Source organism: Capricornis sumatraensis, chromosome 18 (genome assembly GCF_032405125.1).
Source record: "Capricornis sumatraensis isolate serow.1 chromosome 18, serow.2, whole genome shotgun sequence".
In the NCBI taxonomy this organism is placed as follows: Eukaryota; Metazoa; Chordata; class Mammalia; order Artiodactyla; family Bovidae; genus Capricornis; species Capricornis sumatraensis.
In genome coordinates this window covers 13,592,183-13,616,919 of record NC_091086.1, presented here as the reverse complement: position 1 = coordinate 13,616,919, position 24,737 = coordinate 13,592,183, and the positions used below count along the sequence as shown (strand labels likewise).

Here is a 24,737-nt window from a genome sequence, read left to right as displayed (position 1 = left end):
ACCAGAGCAATGTTCAAAAACTGCCCAAATGTTCACAGTGCATTATTCATAATATCTAAAAAGTAGAAACAGTCCAAAAGTCTATCAACTGGTGATGGCATATCCACACAATAGAATATTTCTCAGCCTTTAAAAAAAAGAAGCACTGAGTCAGACTGCAACATGGATGAACCTTGAAAACATTTATGCAAAATGAAAGAAGTGAGACACAAAAAGCTTACAATATAGCATACAATTACATTTATATGAAATGTCCAGAATAGGTAAATCCATAGACACAGAAAATGGATTAGTCGTTGGTTGCTAGGGGATGAAGGAATGGAGGAATGGAAGAGTGACTGCTAATTGGTACAGAGCTTCTTTTGGGGATGTTGAGAATGTTCTAAAATTAGATGGTGGTTATGGTTGCACAGCTGTGAAATAATAAGACCACTAAACTGTATACTTCATGAGGGTGGATTTAATGATATGTGAATTCTATTTCAATTTCTTAAAAAAAGCTACCATACCCTCAAAATGCCATTTATGTGAGGTAAGGGCACATAGACTCTCTTGACCCTAGAGAGTCAAGAATGTAATTTACTTAATACTGAAATACACACATTTAAGATAAAGTGCAGAAACTTAAGAAGTGACACTGAGATAAGTTTAACTAAAAACTTAATCCAATTACCTATGTACATGAGAGAGGTCAGGGGATACCGCAAGCCAAGTGCATCTTCTGTAAAGGAATCAACAAAGTCCTCCAGCATATGAAGCCCAAAGTCTTTGCCTCGATATTTCTTTCTTACAAACATTGTATCCAGAACTGGCAGTTGGTAGCTTTGGGTAAGAAATGAGGCACATGTGCTTCCTGCAGTCATAAAACAGAAATCCAACAATTTTTCACATTTAAAAGACCATGTAGGTATATACATTTAGAGAACATGAGTTAAGGTTGAAATTGGTTGTTTTTTCTTATATCACAAATGTTAAATAAATGCATAAATTTTACAATATAAAATGCTTTCCAGCTATTACATATCATAATGTATACCTGAGATGATGAGAACTACGTTATTTTACAGCTGCCAAGACTATCTCATGCAAATTACCTATTACCAATTGATGAACGGCATGCTTGAGTATATATCTCTGTCCATAGACCTGTACAACTTTAAAGCTCATCAGCTATTAAAACTTCAAATTTAAAGAGTATTTGGTGATTGCATAAGTACACCAAGTATCTAATTCCAACCTTCAGTTCCGTTTAGTTCAGTCTCTCAGTCATGTCCGACTCTTTGCGACCCCATGAATCGCAGCACGCCAGGCCTCCCTGTCCATCACCAACTCCCGGAGTTCACTCAGACTCACGTCCATCGAGTCAGTGATGCCATCCAGCCATCTCATCCTCGGTCGTCCCCTTCTCCTCCTGCCCCCAATACCTCCCAGCATCAGAGTCTTTTCCAACGAGTCAACTCTTTGCATGAGGTGGCCAAAGTACTGGAGCTTCAGCTTTAGCATCATTCCTTCCAAAGAAATCCCAGGGCTGATCTCCTTTAGAATGGACTGGTTGGATCTCCTTGCAGTCCAAGGGACTCTCAAGAGTCTTCTCCAACACCACAGTTCAAAAGCATCAATTCATCTTTTCCCTTTACTTTTTCCCTAGTGAGTAGTTTCATTTTTACCTACTTAATGGTGGCAAAGAAGTGAATTAGTTCTCCAAATTTTTAAGATCTATGGATTAGGACTAAATGGAAACATTGATTTTAGAAACGGCTAAGTCAGCAGTCTTTGTGAATACACTTTTTAAAATACCCTGTACATTTAAGGTTTAATAGGAGAAATGTTTGTAGTAGTAACTAAACATGCCTCCCCTTATTATATCACAGACCTACACTGATTTGTCTTTTAAGAACCCTGATTTGGGTTTTGACCCTTCAAGTAGATGTATAAGCTTCTATAATGTACCTTAAGACAGTTTGTAAGTAGAGGACCTCATGGTGGAGTATCCCACTTTCTAAGTTAGCTATCAGTCAGTATTCTACTCTTTTAGTACTTCAAGTAAAACAATTATTCTCAGTTATATTATTCACATGATTTTGGATACTTATAATGATGTAGTTCAAGAAAGACAAAATTTCAGGCAACAAACCTTTCACAAATTAACTTTTACCAATCATATCATTTGATGAGATGGTCAATATAGCAAGGCTTTTTAAGTTCAACCAAACATTGAATTACTTATTATTAAACTGGAGAACTTCAATAACTTTTTGCAATAATCTCTGTAAGAGGGCATGACAAACCACTCCAGGATTCTTGCCTGGAGAAGAGAGAAGCCTGGTGGGCTATACAGTCCATGGGATCACAAAGAGTCAGACACAACTGAGCGACTAAGCACACACACACACTAAGACAACTAATTTAAATTCAAAATAGGTAACACACATTGTTATATACTTAGTTCTTAACCGCCGATGTTCAGTTAGGAAACTAATAAGGGTCAAAATGTCTTACATAGTGGCTGTAATTAACAATATTGCTTTACATACATTAAATTTATTAAAAGGTAGATCTCAAGCTTCCCAGATGGCTCAGTGATAAAGAATCCACCTGCCAATGCAGGAGCCACAGGAGACTCGGGTTTGATCCTTGGGTAGCGAAGATCTCCTGGAGGAGGAAAGAGCAACCCACCCCAGTACATGGAGCAGAGAAGAGCTGGACAGAACCGAGTGCGCACACCAAATTTTTTTTTAAAAAGGTAGATCTTAAGCATTAGCACCTCAAAAAAAGAAAGGAAGAGGGCTTCTTTGGTGGCTCAGTTGTAAATATGTACATGTAAAACCCAATGCAGGCAGCAGGGGTTTGATCCCTGGTCCAGGAAGATCTCACACGCCACGGAGCAGCTAAGCCCGGGTGCCACAGCTATAGAGCTTGTGCTCCGGAGCCCGGGAGCCACAGCTACTTAACCCTGAGCACCCGAGAGCCCGTCTCTGCAACAAGGGAAGCCACGCAATGAGAAGCCTGCACCCCACAACCAGAGAGCACCCTGCTCGCTGCAACCGGAGGAAACCCTGCGTACAACAAAGGCACAGCACAGACAAAAGTAAATGAAATTACACACACACACACACACACACACACACACACTATATATATATAAAAGAAAAGAAGGAAGAAAGAAAATGGCAACCATGTTAGGCAATTAATATACTGATTATGGTGAATATTTTGCAATGTGTGTCAAATCACAACTTCAATTTATCAATTATACTCAATAAATCCAAAATAAATACATAAAATTATTATTAGTCTAACAGGTAGCCTCACCAACAAGCTACAGTGACTAGCTTTTTTAATGCCTTAAAATTAGGGTTCTCTCATAGTAACTGCTAGAAGTGATAAATCAAGAGACATTACTTTAAAAGTAACATTAATTCAAAGGACAAAGCAAACATGAGAAGAGAATCCTATCTAGTTCTTAATACTGTCTGCAGATCTATTGCTTTTACTGTTGTGCATGCCTCAGAATATCAAATATATGAAGTAAATTTCCCACAAATTGATTTTTTTCTATTTTTACACAAACATTCCTTTAAATAGAGAAAAGGTAGAGTCTAGCATCTAATAGTGTTAACAAGGTCAATTTATGGAACTAACAGTTTTCACAAAGTCTAAAGTTCTACTTATTCACCATGTACATATTCATTTCAAAAAACCATGCTAATTCTCTTTTTGTGACTATACCTTAAATTCTTGTTTTTATATTTCTATCAGGTTCTACCCAGATATAAGAGAAATCAAATAAAGGGCAGAAAAACTTCCCAAGTTACCAGAGATTCTTCAGACACATCAACAGCACAAGTACTTAGTAATTAGTGGGAAAAAAAAAAAAAAAAACAAAAACCCTACAACCTTAGATGAACTTTCATTAAAAATCTACTAGCTGAAATTTAATTTAGCACTGCACAAGAGGCAGCTTGGATATTTACACTCCTCAGAGCTTCACCTTTGGCCACAGTTTTTTTCTATATGCTCTCTCTGGGTAATCTCCCTACTCTCAAGGTTTCTACCATTTATCCAAATGCTTATGATCACAATCTTTTATTTCTGTAATGCATGAAACTTACTCCAAGATGAATGGAAGAGCTCATATAAATGTAAATACAACAAAAAACACACAGTCATCTCCAAATACAGAGAAAAAGCATTAGACAAAATCCAGCACATTCATGAGAAAAATACTCAAGGTCTTCAATCTGATAAAGGGATCTATGAAAAACCTGGCAGCTAATAAAAATCACACTTAATGGTGAAAGAGCAGATATTTTCCCCTAAGATCAAGAACAAGATAAAAATGTTAATTCTCACCACTTTTATTCAATACCTTAAGTAGGTTCTAGCTGGGCAATTAGGTAAGAAAAAGAAATGAAAAGCACCTAGAAAGAAAGAAAGAAAACCTTCTTGTATACAGACCTTAAGATTTTTATCTTAAGAAATTCACTAAAAAATTATTAAAACTGATAGTTTTTAAGTTCAGCAAGATTATAGGATATAAGATCAATATACAAAAATCAATTAAGGACTTCCCTGGCAGTCCAGTGGTTAACAGCTCAGGCATCCACTACAGGGGGCGTGGGTTTGACCCCTGGTTGGGGAACTAGGATCTAGACCCTCAAGTGCCTTGCAGAGTGGCCAAAAAAAAAAAAATTTTTTTTCAATTGTATTTCTAGACACCTGCAATGAACAATCTTTAAATGAAATTAAGAAAACAATTCCACTAACAAGAGCATCACCAAATAATAAAATACACAGGAATAAATTTGGCAAGAGTACAAAACTGAAAACTACAAACATTTAATAGGAATTAGGGACCTCCCTGGTGGTCCAGGGGTTAAGAATTTGCCTGGCAATGCAGAGGACACAGGTTCCATCCCTGGTTAGGTAACATCCCACATGTCGCAGAGCAACTAAGGCCATATGCCACAACTGCTGAAGCCCACACACTCTAGAATCCCTGCTCTGCAATGAGAGGTCACTGCAACGAGAAGCCTGCACACCACGACTAGAGAGTAGCCCCCGCTCACCCCAACTAGAGAAAGCCCGTGCACAGCAATGAAGAGCCCCTGGGATGCAGCGAAGACCCATCACAGCCAAAAAGAAGTAATTAATTTTTCAAACAACCAAAGGAATTAAAGAACAGTTAAATAACTGGAAAGACATCCCATTGTTCATGATTCAGAAGACAACATTGTTAGGATGTCAACACACCCCAAACTGACCTATAAGTTCAAAATTCCAGCTGGATTTTTTGCAGAAATTGACAAAGTAATCCTAAAACTCATACGGAAATGCAAAACAACAAAAATGACCCAAATAATCTTAACAAAGAAGAACAAAGTTGGAAGACTTCCAATTTAAAGACTTCCTATTTTAAAAGTTACAAAGCTACAGTAATCAAGCCAGTGTGGTACTGGCACAAGAATAAATAGCAATCAACAGAACAGAAGTTCCAGAAACAAAACCTCTTATTTTTGGTCAACTGATTTTTGACAGGAGTCCCAAGGCATTTCAATGGAAACAGAACAGGCTTTTTAAAATGAATGGGGGTGGGGCAACTGGATATCCACATATGCCAAAGAATGATGTTGGGCCCCACTCCCCTTTTTTAGACCTCATACAAAAATTAACTGCAAATGGAACATAAAATCTTAGCATAAAACACAGCAGTAAATCTTCATCATCTTAGGTCAGGAAAAGTCTTCTTAGCTATAACACCAAAAGCAAAAGTTACACATGAAAAGATAACCGGACTTTATAAAAACTAGTGCTTCAAAGGACATCAACAAGTAAAAAGACAAGCCACAAAATGAGAGAAAATCCTTTCAAATTTTGTATTCGTACAGGACTTCTATCTAGAATATATGAAAACTGCTTACAACTCACTTATAAAAAGACAAATAAAACCCAACTTAAAAATGAGCTAAGGATTTAACAGACATTTCCCCAAAGACATACAAATGGCCAACAGGTATATAAAACATGTTCAATGTCTCAAATCATCAGGGTACAGCAACTCAAATGAAGTATCACCTCATACGTGTCAGGATTGCTACCAGCAAAACAAAAGACAATAAACGCTAACACGGATATGGAAAACTGGAACCCTTGTATACTATTAATGGGAAAGCAGAATGGTGTAGCCACCATGAAAAAAAGCACAGAGGCTCCTCAAAGTATTAAAAATAGAACTATCACAGATCCAGCAATCCCACTCCTGGGTATATATCCAAAATAATGGAAATCAGTATCTCAAAGAGATTAGTAATTCAATGTTCACTGCAGCATTATTAACAATAGCCAAGATGTGGTAACAACCTAAAGGTCCACTGATGAATGAATGGATAAAGAAAATAAGGGGTGGTGGTGGGGTGTGTATAGGATACATACAAACAGCTTCAGAAAAATGTACCACATGGATGAACCTTGAGGACATTATGCTAGGTGAAGTCAGTCAGCCACAGGACAAATACTGCATGATTCCAATTACATGAGACAGCTTATAACAGTCAAATTCCTAGCAGAGAGCAGAACAATGGGTGTCAAGGGCAGAGTGATGGAAACCTGGGCAGCTGTCAATGGGTTTAAAGTTTCAGTAAAGCCAAGTTCTAGAGACGTGCTATATACAACACGACATCTGTGGTCAACAATACTGTAATCTACAGTTAAAAATCTGTGAAGACAGTAGATCTTCTGTTAAGTGTTCAGACCACAATAAAATAAGATTAAAAAACATATTTTAAGATAAATAATCTAGACAGAAAGGAGATTAGTGGCTTTCAGGAATTCTAAGATAAAGGAAATGAGGAGTGACAGCTAAAGGGTACAGGAATTCTTGAGGTGATGAAGATATTTTTGAATTAGTACTGGTGGTTGCATGACTCTGTGAACATACTGAAAATCACTTAAGGGTAAACTTGATGATATGTGAATTATCATAGGATGGACCTCAAAATAATCATACTGAAAGAACCCAGACCAAAAAAAAAAAAAAATGTACTATATGATTCCAATTTATAAAAATCTAGAAAGCAGGCTAATATATAATAATAGAGAGCAGATAAGTGTTTCCTTGGGGACAAATTGAGGAAGGAAGGATGGTTACAAATAGGCACAAAGAAACTTTTCGGAATAAGAGATCTGTTTACTATCTTGATTGTAGTGATAGTATCACAGCTATATACATAAGTCAAAACATAACAAAGTGTAAAATTTCAACATGGTTAACTTTTTGTAAGTTAGTTATACCACAATAAAGTGAGAAGGGTAAAAAAAAAAAAAAAAGACAACTCAATTTAAAAATGGGTAAAGGATTTGAACACATAGCCCAAAGAAGACACAATAATGGCCAAAATGCATGTGAAAAGACGCTCAACATCCTTAGCCATTTAGCAAATGTGACTCAAAATGACAATGCCAATCCACTTCACACCTACCAGATTGGCTATAGTCAAGAAGACAGATAAAAAGAAATAGTAATACCAGACCAACTTACTGGCCTCCTGAGAAACCTGTAGGCAGGTCAAGAAGCAACAGTTAGAATCAGACATGGAACAATGGACTGGTTCCAAATTGAAAAAGGAGTATGTCAAGGCTGTATATTGTCACCCTGCTTATTTAACTTCTATGCAGCGTACATCATGAGAAATGCCAGGCTGGATAAAGCACAAGCTGGAATAAAGATTGCTGGGAGAAATATCAGTAACCTCAGATATGCAGATGACACCAGCTTATGGGAGAAAGTGAAGAGGAACTAAAGAGCTTCTTGATGAGGGTGAAAGAGGAGAGTGAAAAAGCTGGCTTAAAACCCAACATTCAAAAAACTAAGATCATGGCATCGGGTCCTATCACTTCACGGCAAACAGACGGGGCAACAACGGAAACAGTGACAGATTTTGTTTTCTTGGACTCCAAAATCACTGCAGACAGTGACCACAGCCGTGAAATGAAAAGATACCTGATCCTTGAAGAAGCGCTATGACCAACCAGCTGCTGCTGCTAAGTCACTTCAGTTGTGTCCGACTCTGTGCGACCCCATAGACGGCAGCCCACCAGGCTCCGCCGTCCCTGGGATTCTCCAGGCAAGAACACTGGAGTGGGTTGCCATTTCCTTCTCCATGCATGAAAGTGAAAAGTGAAAGTGAAGTCACTGAGTCGTGTCCAACTCTCAGCAACCCCATGGACTACAGCACACCAGGTTCCTCCGTCCATGGGATTTTCCAGGCAAGAGTACTGGAGCGGGGTGCCATTGCCTTCTCCATGACAAACCTAGACAGTATTAAAAAGCAGAGACATTACTTTGCAGACAAAGGTCTGCATATTCAAAGCTATGGTTTTTCCAGCAGTCATGTATGGATGTGAGAGTTGGACCATAAAGAATGCTGAGCGTCGAAGAACTGATGCTTTCGAACTGTGGTGTTGGAGAAGACTCCTGAGAGTCTCCTGGACTGCAAGGAGATCAAACCAGTCAATCAACGCTAGAAATCAAACCAGGAAATCAACCTTGAATATTCATTGGAAGAACTGATGCTGAAGCTCCATATCTTGGCCACCTGATACAAAGAGCCAACTCACTAGAAAAGACCCCAATGCTGGGAAAGATTGAAGACAGGAGAAGAAGGGGGCGACAGAGGACAAGACTGTCGCATGGTATTACTGACTCAATGGATACCAGTTTGAGCAAGCTCCAGGAGATGGTGAAAGGCAGGGAAGCCTGGTGTGCTGCAGGCCATGGGGTCAGAAACAGTCAGGCCCGACAAAGCAACTGAACAGTGACAATGGGTAAATTGTATGGTATGTAAATGAACCTTAATAAAGCTTTAAAAGGTAAATGGAACAACAAATGTGTACATGTGACTCTAATAAACTGTTTATAATCAGATTTTTCATATACTCCCCAAACCTGCTTCTTCTCCTGTTTTCTAATTTTTCAGTAAATCTCATCATCATTCTACCAGGGGCTCAGAGCAAAACCTGAGATCTCATCCTTGACTTTTCCTTCACAGCCTACGCATAATCCATTAGAAATACCGCAGCAATGACTCCATAATTTATCTTAATTATGAAGACTTCTACCCCTTTCTTCACCTCTCACCAGAGTTTTCTGCAACCGCCTCGTAACTAACTTCACTCTTAACCCTGCCATCTCTCTTTCTGGTTTTCCACACAACACAGCTACTTTTATAGAAGACTAACCAGATTGTGTTACTTCCATGCTCAAAATCCTCCACCAGATTCCTGTCACCCAGAGTGAAATTCAGACCTCTAAAAACCTCTTCTCTTGAAACTTCAGGAAAGTTCTTTCCTCATTGTTCCCTCACTACCTTCAGAGATGCTTGCCCTGACTAGTCTATTTAAATAGTGCCTCTATTTTAAATAGTACCCACTCCCAACACACACTGTTCTTTTAACCTAGTTTTTCTTCATAGCACCTGAGAGCATATCATCTATTTGTCTATCCACTGCTATCTCCCCCTCTTAAATGTACGTTCCATGAGGATAGAGTTTGCAAACATTTTATTACTATCTCTCAATTTCTGCTTCTTGCTCTTTCTCCTATTCGCCCTCTTCCCCTCCCCTTCTTCTCCTTCCCTATCAATATAACAAATACAAATAACTTCTGAGTAAATAAATAAATGTTCACAATATCATTCAGGATCTATGCATCAAATTCAAGAACAGCTGTTCTGTCACAATTGAATGACTCTCTTTGCCGGGGTCCAGCCCCGGTGGATCCAGGGAATCCGAAGGGTGGACGGAGTCGGCGAGGAAAACTTATTTATTTATTAATATAAGATCAGATTAGGAAGAAATAGTGTAGTAGGAAAATTAAGTGGAGAGAAGAGGCTGATTAACTTGGGTTACGTGGAAAACCAATAAAGCTCCAGACAAGGAGCCTGCACCATCTACGTTAGGCCGCTGGCGCCCGTTTGAATATCGGAGAGTGCCCCGCCTTGGGCTCTCTCTGAGTTATAACAAAGAAGGTACTTAACTCAAAGATCTAATGTTGCTAATACCAGGTCTACGACTTGTTTTTCTATATACCAACTATATCTAAAAATAAAGGATATGAAAATTTGGCAGCAAGTATTGGCTCAACAAATGAAACCTTTAATCAGTCCTATTCTAATGATTTTGACTCGTCCGAAGCCCCTACATTCCTAGGATGTTTTAAGCTTCCTGTGCCTCCTGTGGTCAGGAGGCCTCAAACAATCACATGCGCAGCTGTATGAGTCCTGCAGGCAGGCTAGAAAGCCATCAGAGGGGTTTTTGGATTGAAACACTCTTTCAAATGCAGAAGACTAAAGCCCTGAATTGACTTTTTCTAGAGAATGTCAGAAGAGTGGAAAAGCTGGCAGATTCTTAATGTTGGGGGGTGGATGCTCAGGTAATTCCAGGGGGAAAACCTGAGGTCTGATTACCCTTGCCATCAGAGCTGTGCCGCATGACCTTGTCACGGTTGGAATTCCTCACGCTGGCTCCCGGCATCTCTTTTCATGGCATCACCATTTCCTCTTTGTCTAACTGGGAATTTGTCTCTTCTCACCTTCATGAAACCTGGCTTAATACCTTATGAAGCCATCAGTGTGTGATTGTCTGCACAGACACACAGCATAAAGTGAATCCTAAAGAAATAATGCTACTAGATATCTTTACTGGAGAAGGCAATGGCACCCCACTCCAGTACTCTTGCCTGGAAAATCCCATGGATGGAGGAGCCTGGTAGGCTGCAGTCCATGGGGTCGCGAAGAGTCGGACACAACTGAGCGACTTCACTTTCACTTTTCACTTTCATGCATTGGAGAAGGAAATGGCAACCCACTCCAGTGTCCTTGCCTGGAGAATCCCAGGGATGGGGGAGCCTGGTAGGCTGCCGTCTATGGGGTCACACAGGGTCGGACACGACTGAAGCAACTTAGCAGTAGCAGCAGCAAATATCTTTACATGAGACCTCGCCATATATTACTAGAGAAATATTCTCATCACAGTCTTCATGCTTTATAAATCAGTTAAGGTAGCATGAGCTGTTACAATAAACCGAATCTGGAAAGCTCAACATTAAAGAGTTTCGTTTTTAAATAACAATGCCACACTGTTGTTTCCAGGTAGTGGATGGCTTTCTGATTCACAACCCTTCAGTTACCTATTGCTGCCTCACAAACCATCCCCAAATGTACTGGCTTAAAACAAAATCTGTAATTTCGTTACTTATCACAACTCTCATACAGTATTAGGTGGGCCACTGGCACAGCCGAAGGTCCAAGTGCCTCTATTCCCACAGCAGCAGGAATCGCAGCCGGGCTTGGCTCCCAGCCGGGCGCCTCACTTCAATGTAGTTAAAGACCTTGACGGTGGCAAAGACTGAGGGCAGGAGGAGAAGGGGACAACAGATGAGATGGTTGGATGGCATCAAAGACTCAATGGACATGAATTTGAGCAAGCTCCGGGAGATGGTAAAGGACAGGGAAGCCTGCAGTCCGTGGGGTCGCCAAGAGTCAGACATGACTGAGCAACTGAACAACAACAATATATACTATCAAAAGTTATTATTTTATATCACATTTTTGTTATTCCTCAAAAAACCTTGAAACAGAAGGGCCGGAAATCTAAATTTTAGTGAAGAGAAAGTGAATGACCTATCCAAAAAAGGAGGTAAGATCATAGCTATAGCTCTGAGTAAAAAGAAGTCAGAAAGTTGTAACAAAAGCTAACAGCAAATGAAGAGAGGAAAAAACACTTCCACTAAATATTATATCAAACGGAAATTTCAAAAACCAAAAATACATCTCCTAATATCGATCATAAATAAATCCCTTTGGAAGCAAGTTAACAAACTGATTTTGAAGGTGTAGATTAGATTTTGCTTCCCTCACAACCTTCTTATGTTTTTCCAAAACACAAGTCTTCAAATTGGATCAAGGAGATTTACAGTTGAAGCCAAATAAGAAGCATTCCCAAAATAACACTTGACTTCAAATTTTTTCCCGTCTACACTAAAATGTGACATCTGATTTGTACACATTTACTATCTTTTATCTTTCTTGACATAGGACAGTTAACAAAACTTTCACTGAATTAACAAGTGGTTTTGTTTTATTTTTCATGCCTGTATGAGATTTTTCTCCCGAGCAGTTTTCTAGTTAGTATAGCCCTTTTAATAGGTGGACCTGATCGTCACAGACCCTGTGAGATTTAGAAACGTCACCTAGTTTTGTGGTAGACACCGATCAGACTCTGGGAATAGTCCTTTTGATAGTGCTCATTTTCAACTCTCCATCAAAGTTTCACATACACACTGCCAGCGCCCAACAGTCCTCTAAGACTTGTTGGGGAACACACACACACACACACACACACACACACACACACACACACACACACACACACTCCATCCCCCAGAAACAAGCACTTTCATCTTTTTCGGTATTTAAAGTTATTTTCAGTTATTATATACATATATAATATATATTATATATATTGGAAGGAATGATGCTAAAGCTGAAACTCTGGTACTTTGGCCACCTCATGTGAAGAGTTGACTCATTGGAAAAGACTCTGATGCTGGGAGGGATTGGGGGCAGGAGGAAAAGGGGACGACAGAGGATGAGATGGCTGGATGGCATCACCGACTCGATGGACTTGAGTTTGAGTGAACTCCGGGGGTTGGTGACGGACAGGGAGGCCTGGTGTGTTGCGATTCATGGGGTCACAAAGAGTCGGACACGACTGAGCGACTGAACTGAACATTATATATATTATATATATATAATATAGTGTTTCCAGTTTAAATAACTTACTACTTCTTGATTTTTCCATCTTAGGCATGATACTGACTTCCCAGTATAGAAGATGAGAATTAACTTTTATATATTAACACATTCACACACCCTACTCCCAATACAGCAGTGACAGAATGAGATGGTTAAGACAGCATCATCAACTCAATGGACATGAATCTGAGCAAACTCCAGGAGATAGTGAAGGACAAAGGAGCCTGACATGCTGCAGTCCACGGGGTTGCAAAGAGTCAGAAACGACTTAGGGACTGAACAACAACAATTCCCACTATACCATAACCACACATTCTATACAGGCCTTGTCCTATTACCTCAATATAGTAATATATCATTTTCGCTAGACCAGTCTTCAGCAATTACATTATGCATACACACACACATACACTTTTGATAACTGAGCCATGTGGTATATCAGGATTGTTTTTCTATCCTGCATTGCTTTTTGATACACCTTAACAGTGGTTTATCACTCATTAATTAGTGTTTACTTCTAACGTATCCCTCAAGAAAGTCTCCCTTAACTTTATAAAACTCATCTTGATAAATGCAAACACATCAGGTATTCCGTATTTTTGAATCAAGACCCAGAGTTTCCTAACCTACTACAACCTAGATAAGTCAATCTCTAGAAAAGTGCTGTCCAAAAGAACTTTCTGCAATGATGGAAATGTTCTATATCTCTTCTCTTCAGTGTGGTAGCCACATGCAGTTATGGGACACTTACACTGTGGCTAGTATGACTGAGAAACAATTTTCAGTTTTACTTCATCTTAACTAATTTCCATTTAAATAGCTACATAAAGCTAATGGCTACCAATTGGGACAGAGAAGCCCCAGAATGATCAGAGCTGTGATTTGGGGATATTTCTCTCCTTCATTTCCTAATCTCCTTCTTGATTTCCTTATTTTAACAGAGCATAAATTCTAGCTTCCTGAAAAACGATGCATGAGAGATTAAAAAAAATTTTTTTTTAATTAACTATGTAGAAATCTCCTTCTCTCTCATACTTCATTTATAATCTGGGTATAGAATTACAATGAAAGTCACTCTTGAGAGTCCCTTGGACTGCAAGGAGGTCCAACCAGTCCATCCTAAAGGAGATCAGTCCTGGGTGTTCACTGGAAGACCTGATGCTAAAGCTGAAATTCCAATACTTCAGACACCTCGTGCGAAGAGTTGACTCCCTGGAAAAAACCCTGATGCTGGGAGGGATTGAGGGCAGGAGGAGAAGGGGACAACAGAGGATGAGATGGCTGGATGGCATCACTGACTCAATAGACATGAGTTTGAGTAAACTCCGGGCGCTGGTGATGGACAAGGAGGCCTGGCGTGTTGTGATTCATGGGGTCACAAAGAGTTGGACACGACTGAGCGAATGAATCAAAATGAAGAATGAGACATTAAGAAGTTAACTAGCGTACATGGTGGAGACTGCTGACAATGAGTTGGGACTTTTCCCAGGGGAATTATTTAATACTTTTTAAAATATTTTTTATATTTTTTAATATTTTTTTCTCTTGAACAAGTCAAATTCCTCAAAGGAAACTTTTTTGTTCATGTGGAAAATTCTGAAAGAGATGGGAATACCAGACCACCTCACCTGCCTCTGGAGAAATCTGTATGCAGGTCACGAAGCAACAGTTAGAACTGGACATGGAACAACAGACTGGTTCCAAATAGAAAAAGGAGTACGTCAAGGCTGTATATTGTCACCCTGCTTATTTAACTTCTATGCAGAGTACATCATGAGAAATGCTGGACTGGAAGAAACACAAGCTGGAATCAAGATGGCCGGGAGAAATCTCAATAACCTCAGATATGCAGATGACACCACCCTTATGGCAGAAAGTGAAGAGGAACTAAAAAGCCTCTTGATGAAAGTAAAAGAGGAGAGTGAAAAAGTTGGCTTAAAGCCCAACATTCAGAAAACGAAGATCATGGCATCTGGTCCCATCACTTCATGGGAAATAGATGGGGAAACAGTGGAAACAGTGTCAGATTTTAATTTTTTTTGGCTCCAAAATCACTGCAGATGGTGACTGCAGCCATGAAATTAAAAGACGCTTACTCCTTGGAAGAAAAGTTATGACCAACCTAGATAGCATATTCAAAAGCAGAGACATTACTTTGCCGACTAAGGTCCGTCTAGTCAAGGCTATGGTTTTTCCAGTAGTCATGTATGGATGTGAGAGTTGCCCTGTGAAGAAGGCTGAACACCGAAGAATTGATAATTGATGCTTTTGAACTGTGGTGTTGGAGAAGACTCTTGAGAGTCCCTTGGACTGCAAGGAGATCCAACCAGTCCATTCTGAAGGAGATCAACCCTGGGATTTCTTTGGAAGGAATGATGCTGAAGCTGAAACTCTAGTACTTTGGCCACCTCATGCGAAGAGTTGACTCATTGGAAAAGACTTTGATGCTGGGAGGGATTGGGGGCAGGAGAAGAGGACGACCAAGGATGAGATGGCTGGATGGCATCACTGACTCGATGGATGCGAGTCTGAGTGATCTCCGGGAGTTGGTGATGGACAGGGAGGCCTGGCGTGCTGAGATTCATGGGGTCACAAAGAGCCAGACAGGACTGAGCGACTGAACTGAACTGAACTATTAAATAATTTTGAAATACATAACATGTATTCACACACCTTTGGTAACATTTAAAATTTCCATCATGAGTTTCAATTATAAAGATTATAATTTTTAGCAAGAATTCCCTCACGGCTCAGATGGTAAAGCATCTGCCTACAATGTGGAAGCCCCGAGTTTGATCCCTGGGTTGGGAAGATCCTTTGGAGAAGGAAGTGGCAACCCACTCCAGTACTCTTGCCTGTAAAATCCCATGGACAAGAAAAGCCTGGTAGGCTACAGTCCATGGGGTCGCAAAGAGTCAGACACAACTGGGCGACTTCACTTTTAACAACTTTTATCTTAAAAATAATTTCAGACTTAGCAAAAAGTTTCAAAAATATGCAGAGTGAGTTCCCACACACCCTTCATCCAAATGCTCCTAATGTTAACATCTTACATAGCCAGAATATTATTACCAAAACCAGGACTTCAACACTGATAGAAGACTATCAGCAAAACTGCAGAGCTTATTCAACTTCCACCAGTTTGTCTACTGATACCCTTTTCCTGTTTCAGAATCCAGTCCCAGTTTGTCTACTGACACCCTTTTCCTGTTTCAGAATCCAGTCCGAGATTCCATATGGTAGTTTCATGTCTCCTAAGCTCTGGTCTTTGACACTTCCTCCTCCTTTCCTTGTCTTTCATCATCTTGATACTTTTAGAGGTTACTGATCAGATACTTTGTAAAATAACCTCCAATTTGGCTTTATCTAGTGTTTTCTCATAATAAAACTGAGATTATGCATTTGGGGCAAAAACAGTACAGAAAAGATGTGGTGTCCTTCTCAGGATAGCATACTGGGGTCTCTACTAGTGATGTGCTTTATTCTTGGTAATGCTAACCATGATCTATTAACTAACATGGTGTCTGCCAGGATTCTCTATATAAATTTACTATGTTTCCTTTTTGGTTTTTGGCCTTAGGGCATGTGGGGGATCGTAGTTCCCTGAGCAGGTATTGAACCCACTGTCCCCTGTAGTGAAAGTGTGGAGTCTTAACCACTGGGCTGCCAGGGAAGTTGCCCCATCCCTTCTCAGACAAACAATACTGATTAAAGAAAAAAACTATATTACTACTCTTTTAAATGTAGCAAATGGACCCTAAAAACTATTATCAATTTGATTTGATAACTGTCATCACACACTGAACAAACTGTTCCTTACTACGGAACTATTAACAGTAACAACGTTTACATCATTCCTCTCCACCCTGCCTTCTATTCTATTTATTCTACACACTGTTATCTTGATGTAATATATTTTTATGTTTGGGTTATATACTGATTACCTAATCATTGCCCTCTGTAAATACATATCTGTATATAAATATAAATTTTTTTAAATATAAATTTTTAAAATTCCTTGTGACCGTAAGGTTCTAAGTACCAATTCAAAGGTAATTCTGAGTTTTCCTTAAAATTAATATTAGTATATGATGGATCAAAACACAAGTATATTATACATTTGGAAAATTATTCAGCAAAAAATAAAATTTTACTGAAAATATCTCTCTTAATGAAATAGAGCTTACCTTTGTCTTTTCAGTTTATGAGTCCATGAACAAATATTACATACTACCAAAACACAGCAAGCATTAATTCTGTTAAAATGCTTAATAACCATAGGAGGGACCAGAAAATCTTATTACAGTGATGTTACTCAACCCTGCAAGCTCTCTTTAGTGTTCTGTATCAGATATTATATAGTGATCTGCTAAAAACTATTTTTAATAATCTGACATCTACCTAACCCAAAAGATAAACAAACTATAAATCTCTCATGATAATTTATTTCAGGCCCCCCCAAATTATATATTTTCTTGAGCTTCATTTCCTATAATTAGATTTGACCTCATAAACAGTCTCCTCTTATATATCAAGATAATTTTTATGTTCCTACTAATAACCCTATATACTGATTTGCATTTTATTTAAAAAATCATAAATAATGAGTGATAATCACAGACTTTCATTCAACTACAAATGTATTTAATAAAGACTTTATCTTTTTGCTACTGGTACAGTTTTTTTCTGCTATGTATCAATACATTAAGAACATGTCTATCACAAAGTGTTTCAGTTTTTGTCCTGGGCAATTTTTTACAATCATGGGTTTCCTTTGTAGAAAACTACTTCCAGACTGAATTAGATGGTTACAGGTTCAAAGGCTAGCATAAGCACATCTAAGTCCACTGTTCTCTGGCTGACAAGAGCCAGAGCTTAAAGCGGAAAAAGACAAATAAACAGGCCGTAAGGCAGTTAGCAGGGAAGAATGGAAGGTGCTAAGAGGGGCAGACAAGTAGCAGTTGGAAGTCGAAGCATATAAACCTGAGTTAAATGCCAGAAACAGAAAACAGAAGCCAGGTTCCAAAGGAGAGGAGGAGCCCCAAAGCAGAGGAAGAGCCCCGGACACATATCAAAGAGGGCCCAACGCCTGGAATTGAATCCCGACCAGAAACACTGAGAGGGGAGTGCTGTGCCCGGTACTAACTGTGTGTCTTTCATCTAGAGATGCTCTAAATGAAAAAGCATACACTCTCATGTACTTCAAATGTCTATAAGCTAGTTTCAAGTAGGAAACCCTGCTGTAGCCAGTATGAGCAGCAACAAGCCTTTAATTTCCATAGGAATTATCTTGTATAAAATAAAGCATATAGTAATTGAAACATACTCCAGCCCCAAATGTATGAAAACATTTTAAGCCAATAAAGTGATGTCTTTATGCAATACAGCACTAGGCTTCCACTAAACAAACATCATTATTCTGCCTCTAAATGATGGTATCTTTCTGGAGTTACATAATTACTGGTTCTGCTTCAAATTTATACAAGAATAAAACAGCATACTAACGGAGACTTATTTACTACACCAAACCATTTAAAACTACAAATCACAGTTTTATTTATTCTTGAGAAAAACTGACCTCCCTTTCATTGACTATGTATACTAATTCTCATCATAAATGTCCACTAATTATATGAATAAGGTATTATTAGTCACAACTATCCTTCAAGTCAGCAGGGAATTTGGTAAGATCTTTAGAGGGCATGTGATCACAAGAGCTAAATTTGGCAAGTCTGAAATATAAAAAAGACAGAAAAATAATGGGAGCGTTCTCTGTGAAAGGTCTTCTGGCCTAGGTGCGGAGCAAGGCTGCCTTTGTTACACGGTGGTTGTCAGGGGTGGAGTACGTATGCACATGGACTAAGCAGGCTTGATTTTTCTGGCTCCAGAAGCTCTGGGGAACTAAATGAACAGAACGTACAGAGCAAGATGAAGCTGCTCTAGTCTTTCAGGAGTAAGGTGTAGTTGGGCCCTGGGATCAGCAATCCACACTTGACTAGATTAATGATGTCAAAGATGCTTGGCTTCTCTAAATATATTAAAGCACTTTGTTTTTCATGGTAATTAGCAAAGCGGCCTTTAACCCATCAGGCTGAATCAGCTAAAACCAGAAGAGAAAGGCTGTGCATCGGGTCCACAGGTAGAAAGGGGCTTTGGAAAAAGTTGGAAATAGTGACAGAACAGGAATCGAAGTAGAACAAGGACCTTTAAATAAAGGGAAGGAAATGGGAGGGAGAGAAGACAAATCTGAGCCTCAGCATACAACTTTCTTCACATACGTGGCGAAATTTTCCTATCAAATGTTTAATCTTTTTTTCAAGACTTTCCTAACAATCCTCACTTACATAGAATCAAAGCACTCACAAGAAATACGGAGTAAAATCATCTCAATTTGTACTTTAGATACTAATTTAAAAGGGACATTGATATAGGTGGGGTCCAGAAAGTGAGTTTACATAATAAATATTTTATTTAAATAACTTTTAAAGACTCACCTGTAGGCTTAACTGAATAAAACCCAATGGCCTCTCCTTTCTTCCACAGAATCTTAGCATAATCAGTACTGCTATGACACAGGAATGGGATCTCATTTCTCTCCATTTCCTGCTTTCTATAAATAATTCGATTCAGAACATACAGAACCACTCTCTCCCCAAGAGTTCTCACCTACAAAGAGAGTCAGACACCAGGCACAACGGTTATAATGCGCATCAACTGAGAGATGCAATTTACCTCACTCCCTGGTTCCGCATCTTGTACTGACATTCAAAGCATTTTGAATACATTCAAAATGACTTGTAAACCATTTTATTATCACAAAGATGAGACCAAGTCATTCACACCAATAACAATCCATTTCTATGGATACAAATTATGCATGAAGTAATGCTTCGCAGCAAAATTCTAAAATGGGCCAGCAGGTTTCCAATATACCAATGCCCAGCATCTCCACTTTAGCGGTCAGTGTTCTCTTCTGGCTTCCAACTGCCCAGATCCCAGGTCTTCCCAAACTCTAACTGCAGCCCCCAACATCTCTAGTGCGTCAACTCTTTCCACCCATTCCAGCCTACACACAAAAAAAAAGTAAAGAAAATAAAAGGGACAAAAGCTTAGTGTTACCCTGAAGACTTTAAAAACAATCATCTCATTTGATGAGGAAAGCCGTAATTATGCTCTTGGGAAAGGCATCTGTCTCATCCTTTCCAGGTAAAATGGTCATTTAACAGTCATGTGTTTGCTATGCAACCCTCAGGAATACCTGTCTCCCCGCACGCATACACACACACACCCCTCCACCAGACCAGATGGGCAATGACGGTGACACCAGGGCAGTCTGATGAAAACAAAACTTGGGTCAGTCACAGAATGGAAACAGATCCTCACCTCCTACAGGCAGCCCTACACAGTCACAGGGACCCCCTCATCAACTGCCTGACCCTGAACAGTAGAGTTTTCCCCACAGATATCTGTCACAGCTAAACACAAGAGTCTAGCCATGAAATCTACACGCCCTCCCCAACTTTCCTTAAAGAAAAACAAGAATGTCTAATTAGGGGAAGGGAGAGAAAAAAGCATTAGGCACACACACTACTACCAAAAACCTCCCTGGAAAGAGATTTCCAATACCAAACACCACCTGAAATGACCATGCTCACCAGCTTACAAGGTAACCCATGCCTTCCTTCAACAGCTCTGACCAGCATGACATTCATCCTCACATTGAACTGAATGAAATCTCTTTTCCATAAACTATACTTTGCTTGATATTCTGGACCACAGAGTCTACAAATATTTGAAAACAGCCATTATATTCTCCTAAATTTCCTATCAAAGCTGAATGCAGAAAAAGACTAATCTAATATGATTTTGGGTACTCCTGCCATTCCAGTCTTATCCCTTGAAATGGCTTCAGATCCCTAATATCTCTCTGCATGTCAGCGGATACAGCTACTACAAATATGAACTGAAGATATTGATATGATAATGGGGCCTTTCTGTATAAACTTAAGGTTTTTATTAGCTTTCTTTCTTTCCTTGATTTTACTTCTAATTAACTAAAGCCCAATCTTTTTCATATGTGCTGCTGTTTTAGTTTGATCTTCATGGTATACAGTTAATTTTTTGAACCCATAGATATTATTTTACCTTTTCCACTAGTTTATTTTCATCATGTTAGACCCTTTTCTTTCTTAATTCTGCCTCTACAGATGAGTCCTCTCTTCCGGCACTGTGGCATGATAAGCATGCCAACTATGTCATCTTCTAAGTAACTGATAAAACGATGATGGGGACAGAAAAAAAGGACTAAGTTTTACAGTATGCTACTGAGGACCTCCTCTCCACTACACTGTTTGGAACACTGAATGGACCACCCAAAATGGCCCTACTCATAAGCAAGTTTCCTGGTCAGTCTCTCCTAGAGACAGAGAACCTAAGCAACCACACAGAGAGAATAAGCTTTTTCCCACCCAAAAGGAAAAATCAGAACCTGAAGTTGATGTGCGTAATTCCAGATCAATTAAACCACAGGTTCTCATTCCTCCTCCCTCAATACTCAATCCCTACTCCCTCACATTAAAATCAAGGAAGCCCAATTTAAGTGCCAGTTTCACCGTAACAATGGAACAATGAAAGGGTATAATATCACCAGGTACCCTAAAATGGAGAATAGCCCAGTAACTTCAAAAACTATCCCTGTTTATGGCAAACACATTGTGAAATGGTCTCTTAAGAAACACTTCTAAAACGACGGGGTCTTGTTACCTGCTTAAGCCCCTCTCTAGAAGGGACAGATGTTTTCACAATATCATCAATAGCCCACCACTGATCAGCAAGGTAAAGAGCCACAGCTAAAAGAGAATAAATGACGGTTAACATCAAAGTCTTAAAGCACATGATATTACTATTTTGTAGGTTTTTAAGGATACTCTTAAATATACCCATACTTTATAATACAGTGTGGCAGCCCAATTTATCCTATCTTATTGTATTTCGCTCACTAAATATTTAACCAACTGAGAAATTTTATTTTCCTAAATTTACAGTTTGAAATAAGCTTTTTTTTTCCCCCCCAAAATCCCTTCATGTAGCTATCTTTTAATAAATTTCTAATTGTTTGGGGGGGAAAATTCCTCAATTATAAAGATTAAGCAAAATAGAGACCTGTAAGTGAGTCCTCTGGTGAAAAAAGAGCAAGAACTTTCTGGGTCTGATCTCCACCATAGAGAGGTACAAAGCCTACATTTGACAGGCTAATAGGAATCTGAAATGACAATTGATTAAACATTAGTGAAGAGCTGGTAAAGAAAATATCAAAAACACCATGTTTCTACCAAAAGTTTAAACATACATTAACACTAATTGCATAGTTTCTTTTCACAGAGGATATTTCTAGTCTCCAGAGGGAAAAAAAAAAAAGACCAAATGAGATAGACTTTGCTTTTGGAGGAATTTTATTAACTTGGGAGAAAAATGAAAGTATTTCAATAAATATCACTGTGCTCTAGCTATGCATCTGAATAAAAACAAAACATGATATGCTCTACAAAATGACTTAAAATTTTTCATCATCTGTTATTTAGATCATTTGAGAAAGAAAAAAATTTCATTTTCTAGTAAAAGACACTAGGGTATTTTTCCCCTGAGATATATACAATACTTTAAATCTTTTCCGCCTTCAGTGAATGAAAGCTGCTCAGTCATATCTGACTCTTTGTGACCCCATGGACTGTAGACTGCCAGGCTTCTGTGTCCATGGAATTCTCCAGGCAAGAATACTGGAGTGGGTATTCCCTTCTCCAGAGTATATTCCCAACCCAAGGATTGAACCCGGGTCTCCTGCACTGCAGTCAGATTCTTTACAATCTGGAACGCTAATTCCCTATTTATACATAATATTGCCGTTCAAAGAACTGTAAAATACTGATGTTGGAAGAAGCTAAGAATTCATTAAATAAACATCATTTGCCAAAAGAAAAACCTGAGGCCTAAACAGGTTACAGAATTTGCCTGTCATCAAATTCACACCAGAATTCTAATAATTTTATGCCTAATGATCTATCAAAATATAGTCAGAAATTTTAATATTTTGGGAAAAGGAAGGTTTGTGACATAAAAAAGTGTAATGTAATGTTTTGCTCATTTTTTTCTTTCGTTTTTTAATAAACTTTTTTTTGCCGATTTTTATAAAAAATGTTTGTAAAACAATTTCCAAATCTAAAGTAGATTTAATTGGGTTAGCTCAAATATGGCTAACCAGTCATTTGACCATGCTGCTGTACTACCAAATCAATATTTATCCATTTTACTGAGAAGTCTTCTGATAAAATTTTCAAAGGTGATTAGTTAACACTTTAAAAGATAATAAAAGGATACTGACTTCATTGTAAACTCAGTGGAAAAGATTGATAAAAATCACAGCAGGATGCCTTACCGTAATATTGAGAAGAGAAAAACATTCTGGATTTTCAGGGTCCCCACACCTCAGATCTGACATGTAATCTTCAGCAGAATTTTCCAGTTCCTCATGACTGCAATTATCCAACATATCCACAGGGAATGCCATCCTCTTTAACAAACAACATGGGACAAAATGTTTCAGAGTATGAAATACTGTTTTCTAAAAAAACAAAAGAAATGCTATCTTCCTGTACTGAGAAAACTTTATTGTAATAGCTCAGCATTTTACTGTAAGGAGACTTCTTTTTTACTATGCCAAGAAAGACTACAACTTGAGCCTGCTGATTTAAATGTATGTCAAAAAGAAAACTTAAACACTCATATTAAAAATAAGCAATGAAATAAGAATTAATGCCCATGCACCTTTGGTCAATTAATTTATGACAAAGGAGATAAGAATATACAATGGACAAAAGACGGTCTCTTCAATAAGCAATGCTGGAAAAACTGGACAACTACATGCAAAAGAATGAAATTAGAACATTTTCTTACACCACTTAAAACATTTTTTATACCATTTACAAAAATAAACACCAAATGGATTAAAGGCCTAAACTTAAGACCAGAAACCGTAACAGTCCTGGAAGAAAACATAGGTAGAATACACTTTGACATAGAGCACAGCAATACTTTTCTGGATCTGTCTAGAGCGCAAAGGGAACAAAAGCAAAAATAAACAAATGGTACCTAATTAAACTGAAAAGCTTTTGCACAGCAAAGGAAATAATCAATAAAATAAACAATCTACTGAACAGGAGGAAATATTTGTAAATGATATGACCAATAAGGGATTAATATCCAAAATAGCTGAACAGCTCATACAACTCGATGTCAAAAAAAACAAACCAGTTAAAACACAAGCAGAAGACCTGAATAGGCATTTTTCCACAGAAGTCATACAGATGGCCAACAGGCACGTGAAAACTACAACAATATATTAGCTCACATCTGTAAGAATGGCCATCAACAGAAAGAACATGAATAACAAATGCGAGAGAAGGTGTGGAGAAAAGGGAACCCTCCTACACTGTTGGTGGGAATGTAAAATGGTATAGCCACTGTGGAACACAGTATGGAGGATCCTTAAACAGCTAAAAATAAGGAATTCCTGGTGGTCCAATGGTTAGGACACAGCACTTTCACTGTGCTGGGCCTGGGTTCAGTCTCTGGTTGGGGAACTAAGATCCTGCAAGCCCATACCTGGGTATATACCTGAAGAAAACAAAAACAGTAATTCAAAAAGATACATGGCTTTAAATAGCTAAGATACAGAAGTAACCTAAGTTTCCAGATGAATGGATTAAGAAGATCAGATTTTTTTTAATGTGGTATAATGTGTGTGTGAGGTGTGTGTGTGTGTGTGTGTGTATAATGCAATACTACTCAGTCATTAAAAAAAAGAATGACATTTTTTCTTTTAAAGAATAACATGGATGGACCTAGAAGGTAATATGCTTACTGAATTAA

The 24,737-nt window shown here is 38.6% G+C and overlaps 1 protein-coding gene across 2 annotated transcripts in view; it reads right to left on the bottom strand.

Annotated features, from left to right (window-relative positions):
* The window catches only part of FAM169A (family with sequence similarity 169 member A), a 45,045-nt gene extending 21,669 nt beyond the window's left edge, over positions 1-23,376 (bottom strand). The window contains exons 1-5 of one of the 2 annotated variants that reach the window (XM_068990747.1): positions 23,245-23,376; positions 21,975-22,074; positions 21,576-21,661; positions 19,307-19,478; positions 674-853 (exon numbers count right to left, since the gene is read on the bottom strand). In XM_068990747.1, the coding sequence (XP_068846848.1) occupies positions 674-853; positions 19,307-19,478; positions 21,576-21,661; positions 21,975-22,074; positions 23,245-23,376 (670 nt within the window). The remainder of the gene's footprint in view (positions 1-673; positions 854-19,306; positions 19,479-21,575; positions 21,662-21,974; positions 22,075-23,244) is intronic. The other variant, XM_068990748.1, reaches the window with a different exon arrangement.
* Between the last annotated feature and the right edge of the window lie 1,361 nt (positions 23,377-24,737).